Source organism: Anser cygnoides, chromosome 19 (assembly GCF_040182565.1).
Source record: "Anser cygnoides isolate HZ-2024a breed goose chromosome 19, Taihu_goose_T2T_genome, whole genome shotgun sequence".
In the NCBI taxonomy this organism is placed as follows: domain Eukaryota; kingdom Metazoa; phylum Chordata; class Aves; order Anseriformes; family Anatidae; genus Anser; species Anser cygnoides.
In genome coordinates this window covers 10,426,180-10,441,649 of record NC_089891.1, presented here as the reverse complement: position 1 = coordinate 10,441,649, position 15,470 = coordinate 10,426,180, and the positions used below count along the sequence as shown (strand labels likewise).

The following is a 15,470-nucleotide window of genomic DNA, read 5'->3' as shown; positions in this document are numbered from 1 at the left end:
AGTTTCTGTGGCAGGCCTCTGCCTCTCAAAGGGCTCTGCAAAGCTTTGATAAAAAGAGAAGCAGTGAGGGAGCAGCTGCCCACCTGACGGTTCTGCATCGCTGGACAAAATCATTTGAGCATTCCAGGTTTTTTTTGCAAACTCTCTGCTGGCTGTGCGGAGCACTCGGGGCAGGCGTGCTCCCTCCAGCCGTGACATAAACGTCACGGGGGACAGAAGGGACACGTCCACCACACCGAAACGAGAATAAGCTTCCAGCTCGGGCCATTTGTCTCAGATGCTGAACTCGTTCTTTTCTCTGAAAGCAGCGCAGGAAGGGCTGGGTACAACTCCCCGTTGATTGCCAGCAATAAAACCTGCTCTGACGTGGGCGTCTGCCTCCGGCCCTGCTGCACGGCCAGGTGCAGCAGGCACCGCGCAGCCCTTCCGCCAGCAGGCTGAGCAGGGACACGGCCCGAGTATTTACAAATGGCCCTTTGCAATTTTAACTCTTTTTTTTTTTTTTTTCTTTTTCAATTACAGGCTGAGGCACTGCCTACTCAAAGAAAGGAAATTCGGTTACTTCGTGCTTCCTTTCCGAAACGCATTGTGTGCATTAGGACTGCAGAGCACTGAGCGGCCGTTTCCGTAACATCCCGTGCACTGAATTCCCTGAGCGAGGGCCCGGCGGCCGTGCACGGCTTTCTGCAATTCACAAGATCCTTCAAAAAGAAAGCGGAAGAGGTGTCATCTGTGCCTGGTGGGGCACGGTGCTGCTTGGCACGCGCTGCGGCAGCCTCAGAGCTCCCCGCACACGGGAGCCACGAGGGTGGGAAAAAATTCCCCCTGCTTCAGCACAAGCCAGCGGGCATTTGTGTACAAAAAACAAAGGGGGGACAGCGTAAACACAGGCAAAATACTGAGTTCAGGTGGTCAAGGTGCATTTGAAGATTGGAATTCTGCATTCCAAATCCAAACTCCACTTACGCCATGCAGGAACAGCGCAGAAGGAGCTGAGTGCCAGCAATCACGCTGCCGTTAGCCTCAGCGGGGCTGTGCCGGCCCCAAGTAGTGGCTTCTTTCTGCAGCACCCCGCTCAGCCTGTCCCCTCTGAACCCTCTGCTTCCCTGGGGACAGATACCCGAGGCTGAGGACAGACAGGCCAGGGGTGCGAAGACACACGGTGGGGCCGTGCCACGGCCAAGGATGGCAGCAAATTGCACCCCAAGCGTGGTCTTGGTGCGCCCCTGCTCATCTCCCCGCCTTTTCGAGAAGCTCAGCTCAGGCTCACGTCTGAATTACTTGTTGTCATCAAACTCACATAACTCGGTGGAAGCAACAACTCTTTCAACTGCAGCGTGTTTGCACTGAGCAGCGGGAAGAAACGTCCCAAAGTCTGAAACAAATGCGTAAATGTCTCTGCTCCCTAACGCTCATGTCTCCAGGTGCGAACTCACCTCTTGTTTGTCACGGACTGTTTTGTACTGACGGAGAGAGGCTGCTGCAGAGGGAGAGCCTCGCCGTTTGAAGTAAGCAGAAACTAATTTCCCTAAAAGAAAACAGAATCTGTACGGCCAAGCCTTCGCCCAGCCATTCGCGTGGTTTTGTTGCACGGTGCCACTACCTGGGTTTGGCTGCTTAGATCTTCACCCCAGTCAAACAGATGGAATCGCTTTCTTTTGTCTTCAAAGATCTTTTGCTAAGAAGTAAAAGCTGGAGAGGTTGCTGGTGAGCACTGTTTGCACTGAGCAGTGCCCATCCCCGCCTCAGATGCGGGCTCCTCTTGGTTTCGAACAAATTACATCACCCCTGCCTTTCTGCACCTACAAATGGAGATCGTGTTTGGGGCATTCGAACGTACGGGGCTGTTGGAAAAATTAATTCGGTAATGGTTTCAATGTGCTTTGAAGATGAAAAGCATTGCCCTACGTTAGGTGGTAACTGCTCTCCGCAGGCTCTCTCCCCGCTGTGGTTTGACTCCCTGGCACGGTCGGTGCCGCGCGGGGCTCCGGGGCTGTCCGGCTCCAGCAGCACCCGGTGCGAGAGGTGTCCCCTCTCTGAACACAAAATATATTGTGGGGGGTTATCTTCCCACGTGGCAGAGCCCAGGAGCTCCAAACTCTGCAGCTAGAACATAAATATGAGCGGTTAAAACTCTTCAAGCATAAAAAGAGACCACAACAAACATCAAAGTGACCAGAAGAATTCAGCACCAGCCGGGCTTCTCTGCTATTTAATGCTAGTTGGATGACGATAAGAAGTTTGCTTTTGTTTTTATTTTTTTTTATTGAAGCTCGAGTTGTGCCAGTGTATTTACTCAGTATTCATTAAGCAAAAGAAAGGGTATTTTTTAAATTAGATTGCTTGTATCTACTGCTCTTTGTTAAGGTGGAAACAAGAAGAAAAAATGTTTCCAGTTAAAACAAGCCTTTCTGATGGTTGTTGCTTTTTTTTTTTTTTTTTTTTTTTTTTTCCTAAGGGATTGCTAGCATAGAGATCAGGTGGAATTTGATCATTTTGTGTGTGTGAGGTATCCCGAAAAGCCTGGCCCCTATGCTGCCCGGCCCAGAGCCACACTGCTCTCAGAGGACACCTGGTGGAAGCAGCTTCTTCCTCCCCCCAAACCAACTCCCTAAACCAGCTCCCCAAAACCAGCTCCCCAAAACCTGTCCATCGCAGCCCATGCGATTTCTGCTGCTCTGGGGCTGGCGGCAGCGGGGAGCGGAGGGGAGGTGGGGAGAGGTGCCAGGGGTCCGGGGGGAATGCGACAGGGAGCAAAACCTGCAGAAGGTACATGATGAGTTGTGGATATTTCCAGTCGGTGCAGGTAAAAGTGTGAATGCAAAGGCTTCTGCATGGCCATGCTAGCCACACCTGTAAACCGAGCTTTCTGCTTAAATATGGTGCTTTGAGATCTTTTTTCTTCTTCTGGACACGGATGCAGACTCCTGATCTCAAGTAGCAATGTTGAGCCCAGGCTGTCATTACACTGCTGCACTTCAGTGCAGGCGTACACGATGCTCGTGCAGCTCCTCACCCAGCTCTGGCAGAGGCTTCCAAGCGCTGGCTCCAAACATCCCCCACCCAACGCCGCGCTCTCCCGGGGGAGAGGCTGCTGCCCACAGCCGGTGCTTGCTGGAGCACCGGGAGCTGCAGACACCCACGGCGTCCCTGCCGCAGCCCTCCGCGACACCCCTGCCTTCCCTTTGCAGCTCGGCCGCCCCCAGGAACTGGGAGGCAGATCGCTCTCGCCGTGCTGGGACCGTTCGGGCCTCGGCGTTTTGGATGTCCGAGCATCCCGTTGGGCAGCACGCGGCCGGGCATGGGCTAAGGCGAAGGCCTGGCCCGAGGATGGCGAGAGCGCTCGCCGCAGAGGGAAGGGCTCGGCGGGAGCCATCACGCGCCAGCGAGCCGCGGCGGGCGACGACACCCAGCCACAACTCAGCGTCTGCATGCAGGGCAGCGCTGCCAACGCTTTAATTCCATTTCTGATAACGCGAGCAGGCAGCGGAGCTCTCCCCAGGCAGGTAGGAAGCAGCGGCGCGGGATCAATCACGGCGGCTCCCTCTCGCCCCTAAACCCCCGGGGCGTGCTGAGGACACCCCGGCATCCCCCCAGCACCCCATTTTTTTTTGGCTCTCCCCGCCTTCCGAGCGGCGGGGCGGCTCCACGAGGGGCTCCCCCGGGACCCCCCGGGGATGCGCGGTCGGGAGGCTCCGCTCCGCCCCGCTCCGCCCCGGGGCGGCGGCTACGGCACGGAACGGCCCCGAGCTGCGGCCCCGCTGCAAACGCGGCGTTCCCGGGCCGAGCCGGGCCGAGCCGAGCCGAGCCGGGCCGGGCCGAGCCGGGCCGAGCCGAGCCGGTGAGTGCCGGGGGGAGCGGGCATCCCCGCTGCGGGTGGAGGTGGGGGGCGGCGGTGGCTGCACCGGGGGGGGGGGTCGACCCCCGAGGTGGGGAAGGGGTATAACAAGGGGGGGGGAGGGAGGAGGGGAAAAAAGGAAAAAGAAAAAGGAAAAAAAAAAAAAGGGGAAAAAAACGAAAAAGGGAAAAAGGGAAAAAAATAAAAAAGGGGAAAAAAAGGGAAAAAATAAAAAAGGAAAAAAAAGAAAAAAAAAGAAAAAAAAAGAAAAAAAAAGGAAGGAAGAGGAGGAGTTTTGCTGCACCTGTGCGCGTCATCGCTGTCTAGTAAATGCTGTGGCGTGTTTATTTCGTTCTGCATTCTTCCCTTATGCACTGCTCATTTCATTGTGCACCGCGTATTGCGTCCCGCATTTGTTCGTGACGCGAGGGACCCGCTCGGGAAGGGGCCGGGGGGGGCCGGACCCCCGCAGGCAGCGCCCCCCGAGCTGGGGGATTTGCGCTGGGGGCTTTTGGGGGGCGCTTGGGGTCGCCAGCCCGAGAAACAGCTGCTTCCCTGGGGCTTCGGGCCAGGAAGGAAATTCAACCCGGTTTTTATTTTTATTTTTTTTAATAAGCATAAATTTAGCATTTAGCTGAAATGGTGTAAGACCAGTAAAGAGCACATCTGGAGTTTTTCTTAAGTATCGTTTAAGCTATTGTCTTCTTTCAACGAGATCTTGTGCTCTTGCCTTTCTGCAGGTATTGCTGTTCACCGACAGACTTTGTTTTCCTGGAGCCACAGCTCAGTTGGCTGAGGCTCCCCCTTTTTTACCTAAAAAATTAAAACCAAATGTGACATGCAGCTGTCGAGCATAGAGGTTGACCCTTAAAGAGGATTGTGAGCTTGATGTCCAGGGAAGAGAGGGAAGCCTTCCTATTAGCTGATCGTCCTTTTCCCCCTGTAAGAAGCACAAGCATCTGCAGTGTGGAATTAAAAGTATGAATGCAGTAATTTCCTTGAGATGCCCACGAGCAGTTGTGTTTCAGCCGCTTCTCCTATCAGCGCAAGGCCACAGGGAAGTGGCTAAATTGATGGGGACGTTTGCAGGTTAAGAATCTTTTCATTTTGTCTATTGCACTTACTCAGATAAATGCCTTGGCAGCCTTTCTCTTTTCCTATTCAGCCTACGTGTTCATTTTCCTGGCCTGGACTTTTTGGGGAGGCTTTTTCACCCAGCTGTGGTTCTTCACCATTCAAGTGCTGGTTCCTCAGCGCTCTCAGTAGCGTGTTACGTAGCCTCACCAGCTTCTTTGGAGATGGCAGAGGTAGTACCAAGAAATGAATTAGCAATTTTAAAACGACTCTCCCTCTAACCTAAGCGATGTAAATTGAAGGATGGAAGCGTTCCAATGAAGATGTGGAAGTGCTATTGTTGGTGTTGGTTTTTTTTTTTTGGTTTGGGTTCTCTTTTTTTTTTATTGATGGGTAGAAAATAATTAAAGAAGCAGCAAATGGCCTCGGTGGTTGAATGTGATTAAATCAGCTCTGTCAGTTTTCTGTATTTCATTAAAATAGTGAAGTGGGACTGAGGGAAGGGTTCGCTGCTTTAATGCAGCCGCGTAGCATTCGGTAAGGACCTCAGTGGAGCTTCTCCTCTTGTAAGTGCTCTTAAAATCTGCTCCTGAGAGCAAACAGTGGAAGTCCAGGCACTTAACAAAGAGTGTTGCGAGCAGAGGAAAGAAGCACTTTGGTTTTTATGACCTATATGCGACAGCTGCTCTTCTGGATTGTTTCTACATCTCTGCCGCCATTTTGCATTATTTTTTGGTTGAGGGTATCTAGAGGTGCTGTATGCAATCTCCCACAAGGGTTAGTTATTAGCATAAGTTGGTATTTAAGCATTTCTTTTTTTTTTTTTTTTTTTTTAATCAAAGAAACATTAATTTTTAAAGTAGGTTCCCTGGGCTTTTACTGGAAGCACTCGAGGCGGTAGGCGGGCTCCCTTCCAAGGCATCAGTTTCAGCGCTGTGCTGGCGGCTCTCCTGCAGGTCCTTGAGCCGCTGGTGCCTGCTACAGCCACGGCCCTATGCAGGACCCCAACCCCACTGCTGCAGTCCACCTGCACTGAGCTTGAGGAAGGGGCACGCGGTAGGTTTGGTGGCAGCAGCTGGCTTTACCCCTCTTTTCTTATCGGATACACGTGCTCCGATGCCGCTGTCCGCGTATGAGCAGTTTGCTCGGAGTGTTTCAAGCTGAGCTGATGGCAGCAGTGCTGACATCTGAGCAACCTCATGTGTTTCTTCAGTTAGATGAGGCCAGCACTCCAAAAATAGATTTCCATATTAATATGCTGCTGAGGGAGGAAGCTTAAACCGTGTGTTGTCTGAAAGATAACAGAGAAAGCATGTCCTGCTACAGAGCTGCTCCCAGCGTGCAGTCACCAAAAACAGGAGTCTGCTTGTTGGAGAAGTGTCAGTAACGAAAAAGCCTGGAATGCAGATAAATTCTTAACATTTAAGACTGGGTTTTGGGCGAAATGTTGAGAAAAGATGCAGTCGCTCACCTGTGGCTTGTAGGCATTGCAGCAGGTGGGACATGTGGAGCTGGAAGTGGTGGTGACAGCTGCTTGGAGCAGCTCAGTCATCAGGCCCGGTGGAACCCTGCACCCATTCTGCTGTCGGTGCTGAGCAGCTCACGATTGTATTTCCACCTGCAGGTGAGGAGATGGAGAGGGACGTGCACGGAACCGTGACCCCGAGCCGCTGACAGCAGCCTGCTGGGGGTAAAGGCAGCTGCTCACCAGCCACATCTTGGTGGAACGGGAAGAGCAACTTCAATCGTCTTCAGTTTTTCCAAAAGCTCCCGTTCAGCACCAGTGCAGCATGCAGCTGGCCTAATGAAAAGGTAAATTAGGAGAATAAACAGTGCTGGATCCGCTCCAGGAGTAAAAGGGGTTGCTCATGGTAAATTGAACAGTTAGCCTGGGGTGAGGTGTCTCTTGTTTTTTGATGCGTCGGTCTGGCTGGCTGCCCTCAGCTCCCATCTTGGACACAAGAATTATGTTCTGAGATAAGTACTTTTGTTTTTAATTTGTATGTCATAAAACGAAAATAAGCCCGGTTTGGCTTGGATCCCATGAGCTTGCGTAGAGCTGACCCTGCCTTTGGGTGGGGATCGCTCAGATGGCATCCCGAGGTCTCCCCCAGCCAATGTGCCCTCTTGTTGGAAATGAGTACTATCAATCTCTTGATGTAGCAGGCATCTAACATACACGCTAGTGGACATTTTTAGAGATACTAAATGATGCAGCTGCCTGGCTTTTGCTTTTTAAATTATCTTGTTACTTCATGTTAGTTTGTTGTTGTTTTGTTGTTTTTTTTTTCTTAAGACTTGAAAAATGGCACCAGATGCTCCGAGAGAAGCAGGAGTATGGAGGCAAACCAGAGCTCTCTTGTTCAAGAACTGGCTTGTTAAATGTAGGACAAAAAAAAGCAGCGTTCAGGTGAGCGGAGTGCTGGCTGGCTGCTGGCTGCCTGTCTGCGGTTATTCTGCACTGAAGTGGTTCCTGAGTCGAGGGCAATGCTCAGTTTTATTACAATATTTCTGAAGCTTCGTGGTCTGCTCTGAGTTTTGGTTTGAAATAGGCTTTTTCATAAAGAATTTCATGATCCTTTGGCTGGAAAATTTTCCCAAGAATATAAGCATTATGCAGAATATATCCTTGTATTAATAACGCAATCTCACTGCATTTTCAAAAACATTTGCACCCCTCCTAGAGGTCAGAACTGGCCAGGATAGCAGGACTAGACCTCTCCAGAAGATTTTTCTATTGTAACTGTTTAGCCATTGCACAGGTGATGTGTACAATGAGTTTTGAGGTGAACAAGAGTCAGTACAATGTTTGACTAATTGTTTAATGGACTGTGGGTTGTTTTGTTTCTTTCCAAAGAGCATAAGCTTGCTGATATTTGAAGCATGCAGAATTATCCCTTTGTATCATAAAATGGCTTCTCAAGTTACCAATGCATGCGATTAAAATCCTGCTTCAGTGCCAGAGAAGGATTTGGCATTGAAATCACTGTTACACTGAGGACATTCAGGGAACTTTTCGAGAACGTTCAGGGAACTTTACAATCAAGTAATTAAGCCCACAGTCTCTTGTCTAAGCTTTGTATAACAGACAAATTATTGGTAATTCTTGTTTCTACAGCTGCTCTTGGAAGTTTTAATTCGTCTCTTCCTTCTTTGTGCAGGAGATCCTTTTCCCACTCTTCTTCTTGTTTTGGCTCATTCTGATGAGCATGATGCATCCGCACAGGAAGTACGGCGAGATCTCCAACACCAACCTCGGTACTCTGGACACCTCCATGCTGGTGAATTTTGTCGTCGGATACACGCCGCCCACCAGAATGGCCCGAGAAATCATGAAGAAGGTGGCTTTTGATAACTTCGAAGACGGTACTCGGAACTAAGCAGTTGTTTTTTCTGAACATATCTCACTCTGTGGCTTATGTTTAGAGAGGGAGCTCGCTCTTGCTGCTAATGATAAGATAAAAAGTGTTGCTTTTCCATCACAGATAGAGAACAGACTGTGAAGGCAGTTTTTGCTTTGTTGGCAAATGTTCTGGCACTGCCTCCTGCAAGTGGTTCCCATCCTCCTGTTGCAGACAATGAGTGTTTTATGGCTACAAAAAAGGGTTTCAGAGGGCCCAAATGCAGAGCGCAAAAAGCCCCTGAACCAGCCTATGGCTGGTTACACCTGTCCGTGACATCCCAGTGCAAATTCAGGAGTTGATGCTGTTCTGCAGATATTTTAGGTTGAGTTTTCTATCCCGTAGATGCTATCAAAACAACTTTTTTTTTTTTTTTTTTAATGATGATTCCAATTAACACTCTCACCTTTTCTTTTGAAAAGTACATATATATATTTAAAGTGCTGTGCACAGCTGACACATCTAGTCGGAACTGATATATCCCAAACCATTCTGATGTATTTTTAGTTTGGTATCTTTCAATCTCTTCCTGGTGTTATTCGCACTTCAAAGGTACCGCTGAGAAGCAGCACAGCCTGATGCCTGCGTTTCATTACGGGTATCCTCATCTGCTTTCTGCCTTCACAGTCCATCTCCCTTAAAAACTGCGGCTTCTCTTGGCATGCAGAGAGCTGCAGTCCTCTGCTGAAGTCGGTGGCAGAATACCCTCTTGTCTTGCACGTAGCCCTCTGCCCCAGTTAATCTGCCCGTCTTGAAACACAGTGGTACCCGAGGACAAAACGTTGGGCAGGTGGTGGAGATGTGGGGCAGGGAAGTTGCTGGAGCATGAAGGGTGGGGAGAAAGGACTGGGGGGAAAACTCAAGGGCCTTCAGAAGGGGAATTCACATTTCCCTTTATATTGCCCACCCCAGTACTGAGCTTCAGTCTTACAGGTTCCTGTTCAGGAAAATTCTTCCTTTACTAGGACAAAAATACAGTTCTATATATATCCCAAACCAAATAAATCATTAATGATTAGCATGGCTTTTTTTTTTTTTTTTAATAAACAGCGTTGCACAGTTTTTCTTCCTGTTGCACCGTTACCTAAGTCAACATGATAATCTCTTCCGTCTCACAGGCATCATCACGGAGGAATATTTAAGCGAAGAGGAGCTGCAAGAGGCCAGTGCTTTCAAACCCTCGAACTTTGTGGGCGTCGTGTTCAATGATGCCATGTCCTACCAGCTGAGGTTTCCCGATACGGTGGCTATGACTTCTGTGTACACGGAATCGAGAGGTAAACTATGCCTCGCTTATACATACTCCGTAGGGGGATGAACTGGAAAATCAGACCCTCTTTTTTCTCGGTTGGTTTGATAGTGTGTGTGTGTGTGTGTCATTTTTTGGAAGCCGTTTCCACCTCTTAGAAGGTGCGGCCTCAAGCTGCACCGTCTTTATGTTGGGGCTGGGGCAGCTGCAAGTCCAGCTGCTTGCTCTTCAAAGCACCTTACTTACTCTGCAGCCAGTTGCTCCAACCTGCGGAAGGGTTGCGAATCGGTGACGTACTGGAGCTCAGGATTTACAGCTCTGCAAGCCTGCATCGATGCGGCAATTATACAGGTCAGTCCGAACAGATAACGCAACGAAACCACTGGGGCTTGGCTCCGTGAGCTGCCTCAGTTCTGAGTTTTTTGCGATGTTGTGTATTAACTGTACAATGCCATACCAAAAATTAGCTTGAGTCCGACGAGCTGGCAGACTGTTTCACGTGTTTTGCCATATTTTATACAGAAATGTTCTTGTCCTGCTGAACAACACCGACGTTTGTCCTTGTGTCCAGATGAGCCCAATGCATCAGAGCGGGCATTAACTGCAGGGCTCGGTGGCAGGCACCTGTGCTGCTGCTCGGTGCAAGGCCGTGAAACCAGCCACAGCATTAAAACAGCTCTTCCTTTTCCTCGCAGCTGAGGACCAATCAATCTGTTTGGGAGCAGCTCGAACTGACAAGAGCAACGGTTATGGGAGAGGCGGCGGTGGTGGAAATCGACAACTTTCCTCGTGCCATCATTTTAATTTACCTAGTAATTGCTTTCTCACCATTTGGATATTATTTGGCGATTCATATAGTGGCAGAAAAGGAGAGGAAGTTAAAGGAATTCTTAAAAATATTGGGACTTCATGATACTGCCTTTTGGTACGTGAGTATTTGGTATAGCCCATTCTTTAAAGAAGAAATATAAAAAAAACACTTTCTAGTAAAACTGCTATCCTACCTTCAGTTTACCAATTGTATTCACTTAATCAAATTAATATTGCAGCAGCTTAAAGGTGAGGTGCTCGGCAAAGTCTAACATAGAGATGTGATATCATAAAAATAGGAATGTTTCAGTAAATAACTACCAGAGTAATGCTGCTGCATTTATCCATACCAAGTAGCGCCAGATTTGGAGGGATTAAAGGAGTTGCAGCATGGTGTTTTTATGTAGTTTGCTTTTATCGTTGTCAGCACTTTGGCTCAGTAACTCCTTTCCTGGAGGATCAACAGGTAACCCGCAGTCTTTCTTCGGAGCCTATCAGCAGCATTTCCCCAACACATAATTAAGCCAATCTAACTCTATAATTTTAACGTGCCACGAAGAGCAGTCTAAACAACAAGTTTTAATTTGCTTTCTTACTGTGAGGAAATTTGTCGTACGTAGCACAAAGCAGTTGGCTTTGTGTGTTTTTTTTCCAAATAAGAGCACATACTAATTCAAAAACATTGATAATTGTAGTGATAAAAAGGGGTTTGCTTTCTGCTTCCCAGCAGTTGCCTACAGCAGTTTAGCATCGTGCCCCACTGCACCATAACAGCCAGCTGCGGCTGTCTTTTTTTCCTCCTGGTTGTTTTTGTTGTGTTTCTGTACCAAAGCCCTTTCCTGACGTTCGGTTCTGTTTTTCTGCGGTGCCTCCTTGGTGACAAACCTCATTTCCCCCGGGTTGGATCCTTTGTGGCCGTGCTGGTCGGCTGCGGTAGCAGGCTGCACGTGTCGCTCTTGAGCATTGCGGATGTTGAGAAAAGTGTTTTACCTTTCTGCTTCGGGGACTCCCCGGGTGAAATGGGTGTGATCTGGTAATGCAGCTTCTGTAGGCCACTGGAAAAAAAAAATCAGAAACATGTTTGGGAGGAAATGCGTTATTTTTACTACCTGCTTACAAACTGCATCTGTTTGCTGAGGTCAGGGTTGCTCACAGGCTTGCAACACCGCTGTCGAAAAGGGAAGGATTTTATTACCTGGCGCAGCTACTGGAATGACTAGTGTGTTAAATTTTAAATAGAAATTCTTTAATTATTGAAACCTACTGCTCAGTTACCCTCTTTTGGTTAAACTAGAAAATTAATCATGCAATTTCAAAAAAAAAAAAAAAACTAAAAATCATGAATCGTCCAATTGTTCATCTTCTGGAAGCAGCGGGTGCTGATGTCTGTGCCCTGATGCTCAGAACAGTCTCAGGGACGTTTACAAGAGCCCTTTTCATTTAGGGGCTCTTGTTTTGTTGCAAGCCTGGCCTGTGGTGCAGCTGCCCGGAATGTGAAAGAATTGTAGTTTTAGCTGGTTTTGCATGTGAGTAGTTCAGGCTGCAAATGCATTCACTGCTTTCTGTTCCTTTTTTCCACTTTTGCTCATAGGCTTTCCTGGGTGCTTCTGTACACGAGTCTGATCTTCGTCATGTCCATTCTCATGGCGGTGATTGCGACGGCCTCCTCGCTCTTTCCCCAGAGCAGCGCCTTTGTGATATTTCTCCTTTTTTTCTTGTATGGCATCTCTTCAGTAAGTACACCTAGTCCTGATGAATTTGGCCATCCCATCCACAGGTTTTATCCCCTCTGAACTTGTTCTCTCTACTAAACAGTCTGGAACAAACATCGCTTTCTTAGGGCAAGTGTAATGTTAAAGCCCTAAGTAACAGAGAATTGATTTATACAACAAATTGCATGTCTGAGTTCATAAACAAATATTTTTACATTGGTTGCTTATGATCTGTCACAAAAAAAAAGGGGGGGTTACTAACTGGAATGTACACACACACTCAGCAGCATGGCTCCCTATTTCTCTGGTTTCAGTTTCTTTTCTGTGCCATCACCTGGCGTCTTCGGGAAATCTGTTGCTCATGACTGTCTGTTTTTGAAGGAACTTGGGTAAATGTTGTCGTGGCTGTACCAGGAAAATTGTTTGATTAGCAGAGGCAAAATGAAGCTGTGGTCTTTCTAATTTAGTTTTCTATACCTTGTATTAATATATTTTTTAACATATTGATCCTTTCTTTTTTAATCTGTTCTTAGGTATTCTTTGCACTTATGTTGACACCTCTATTTAAAAAGTCAAAGCACGTGGGTATAGTTGAGTTCTTGGCCACGCTGGCTTTTGGATTTGTGGGCCTGAATGTCGTCCTGCTGGAAGATTTCCCCAAGTCTTTCGTGTGGGTTCTCAGCCCCCTGTGCCAGTGCAGCTTCTTGATTGGTGTCGCACAGGTAAAGAACCTTCTGCTTGGACTGCAGCTTCGTAGTGCTCATTTGTCTTGCATCATTTTTGGTAGGTAGTCATAGAGATATTCTTTAAAAGTTTTATTTATTTATTTAATAAGCAGATGGTGGGGAAAAATGCATGCCTTAATAGCTTCCCCTGGCAATTTTAATATCAAGTAAAATACAGCGCACCATCAAGCAACTTTATTCTTTATGTTGTTGCTGTGATCTTGGTCACTTTTCGATTTTTTCTGTTGCTACATTCTGCACCCTTCTTGTTGTGCCTTGCCAAGCTGATACAATATGGGTGTGTAACATCTCGGTCCGTGCATATTTGTTGGCAGGTCATGCATCTGGAAGATTATGAAGATGGTGCAACATTCTCAAATCTAAGTCATGGTCCTTACCCACTCTTTATCTCACTTATCTTACTGGTGCTGGATAGCATATTTTATCTGCTTGTAGCTGTCTACCTTGATCAGGTTATTCCAGGTATGTTCATGAGAGAAGTTGAACTGAACTGTGCTAATGTCATGAATTCCCAAAGTACTGAGCCCTCTGGTTGAAATCTCTGGTGGAGCTGGGTGGTATTTCTGAACTCCTGGGTCCTTTCCTCCTTCCCGCAGTGTTGGCATGCAGTGTTTGGTTTGATTCTAGCTGTGGAGAAAGGAGATGGTGCTGTTCTTTGCAAGTAAAGTTTAAACTGTGACTCGGGATACTTTTAGCTGAAATAATTTATATTCTGTGAAACTGCGAGACGGGAGGAGGAAGTATTAGCATGCTTAGAATTGATGGTCTTTCTGTGTGGCAGCTAAACCTTGTCTCCATCTTTCTAAAAGGCTTGCTTACTAGGCTAGCTTGGGTCTTAGCCTTTGCAATTTGTTCGTATAGGATAAAAAAAATAAAGACTACTTTGCCTGTTCCAAACCTTTCCTTGTGACAGCAGTAATTGAACATGAAACGTAGAATGAAATTGTTCCTTGCGTGACTAACGCCTGGGTTAAGCCCTTCCGCTGCCTTTGCCTGTGATCTCCATGGCTTTCTAGTGCATGTAGTTAAGTTACCGTTCCTTCAGCACTGGAGATTTTTCTCAGATAAGAAGAGATTTGCACATCTATTGAAATATTTAACAAATCCAGGACCTGCTAGCAGCACTGATGGAAACCATGGTTTAAATACAGATAATGTAGACTTGGCTGGTGTAGTCCCTCCAGAATTTGGATGTGGGCTGGCTCCTAAACTTTTAGCAGGATAGCTCATAGCTTTTATAGCCAAATCCCAAAAGCTGAGGAATATTTACAGTTATAGTTAAGAAGTTTTCTTTTTTCCTGTATTACCTAGGGGAGTATGGACTACGCCGATCATCATTTTTCTTTATGAAGCCCTCGTTCTGGTCAAAGCACAGAAAAAATTACAAGGAACTGTACGAGAGCAGCATCAATGGCAATTTAAGTTGCAGTGAGATGGTTGAACCTGTGCCTTCCGAATTTCAGGGAAAGGAAGCCATCAGGTATGATTCCTGCCCCACGTGCAGTTTAGCAGATCACCTGAGTCTCCGATGTTTAATTTGTAATTTCAAAACTACTTCTGTTTCTCTAATCTGCTGATTCAAATAGCATATGGTATGCATTGCGGAGAGTTCTCCGCACACGCAGCACAGCTAGTTTCCATATTCATTGAAGCCCCACCATCAGCTACATGGATGCTCTCCAAGGGTAAATCACTGGGCTTAAAGAAAGGGTTTGTTTGTGTGTTGTATTCCTTCAGCTGGAGTCCTCTCAAAAACGGCCGGTTTTCCATTCCTTCAGCCTCACTGAGGCCGCGAGAGGCGTAAGTGATTGCAGATGCTGAAACGCCTACTCTGCTGGGAGAGTTTATTTTCTGGTAACGCACATTTGGGGGGAGAGAGCTGAATTCTAGGTTTCTGCGAAGGCTGTTAATGTTCTCCGTAGACAAGAGGGGAACTTCATGGTGGTTTTACCAAGCAGTCATAGGCAAGAGGGTAAAACAAAACTGCGAAATAGATGTGCTTAGTCTCATCATTCACTCTTCATTTTGCGTTGCCTGTTGTCTTGCACCTGGACTGTCTTGTGTTTTTAGTGTTTCTCAGATATTATTTTGAGAATCTTTCCTTTAGTTTTTGTTTTCATCACTGTCCAAATGCATAGCCTCACGTGAGCTGAGAAACTCTGTTTTCACTCCTCTTATGGCTCCACTAATCTCAAATGAGTTTTTGAGCTTAGTGACTAGAATGAGTGTTGTGCTGTCCGTGCTCTCCATGTCTCTTTGGGTGTCTGCCATAGGTTGAAGTTTTAATGGAAATGTTCACATGAGGATGCTGTGGTCATTTTTTGCCTTATTCATCTTTCCTGGACTCTTTCCATAGTGTCTCTCCACCAGCTCCCCATCATTCTCCCATTGTCTTTGCACATACAGGTTTTGTTGTCTTTTGTACCCTGTTGCACATCCCATTCTTCATACTTGTAATTTCATCCCCGACCTCATTTGCAAGGTGGTCAGGCTTCCAAAACCCATCCTTTACGTTGTGCCTTCAGGTAAACTGGTGTTTGGTTTTGGTGATGTTGGTTTTTTGTTTTGAAATGCAGTAGGGCTGGAAGGAAGGCTTTTACCTCTCAGAGAGAAAATACCTGTTTTCTTTTGCTTAATTTT

At 47.3% G+C, this 15,470-nt stretch overlaps 1 protein-coding gene across 1 annotated transcript in view; it reads left to right on the top strand.

Moving 5' to 3' along the window:
- The first annotated feature begins 3,318 nt into the window (after positions 1 to 3,318).
- ABCA5 (ATP binding cassette subfamily A member 5) overlaps positions 3,319 to 15,470 on the top strand; it is a 32,696-nt gene continuing 20,544 nt past the window's right edge. Inside the window, exons 1-11 of the mRNA XM_048064419.2 lie at positions 3,319 to 3,506; positions 6,537 to 6,724; positions 7,209 to 7,322; positions 8,074 to 8,278; positions 9,432 to 9,590; positions 9,816 to 9,913; positions 10,258 to 10,487; positions 11,964 to 12,105; positions 12,618 to 12,806; positions 13,145 to 13,292; positions 14,142 to 14,310. Of these exons, the coding sequence (XP_047920376.2) occupies positions 7,218 to 7,322; positions 8,074 to 8,278; positions 9,432 to 9,590; positions 9,816 to 9,913; positions 10,258 to 10,487; positions 11,964 to 12,105; positions 12,618 to 12,806; positions 13,145 to 13,292; positions 14,142 to 14,310 (1,445 nt within the window). The 5' untranslated portion in view covers positions 3,319 to 3,506; positions 6,537 to 6,724; positions 7,209 to 7,217. The remainder of the gene's footprint in view (positions 3,507 to 6,536; positions 6,725 to 7,208; positions 7,323 to 8,073; positions 8,279 to 9,431; positions 9,591 to 9,815; positions 9,914 to 10,257; positions 10,488 to 11,963; positions 12,106 to 12,617; positions 12,807 to 13,144; positions 13,293 to 14,141; positions 14,311 to 15,470) is intronic.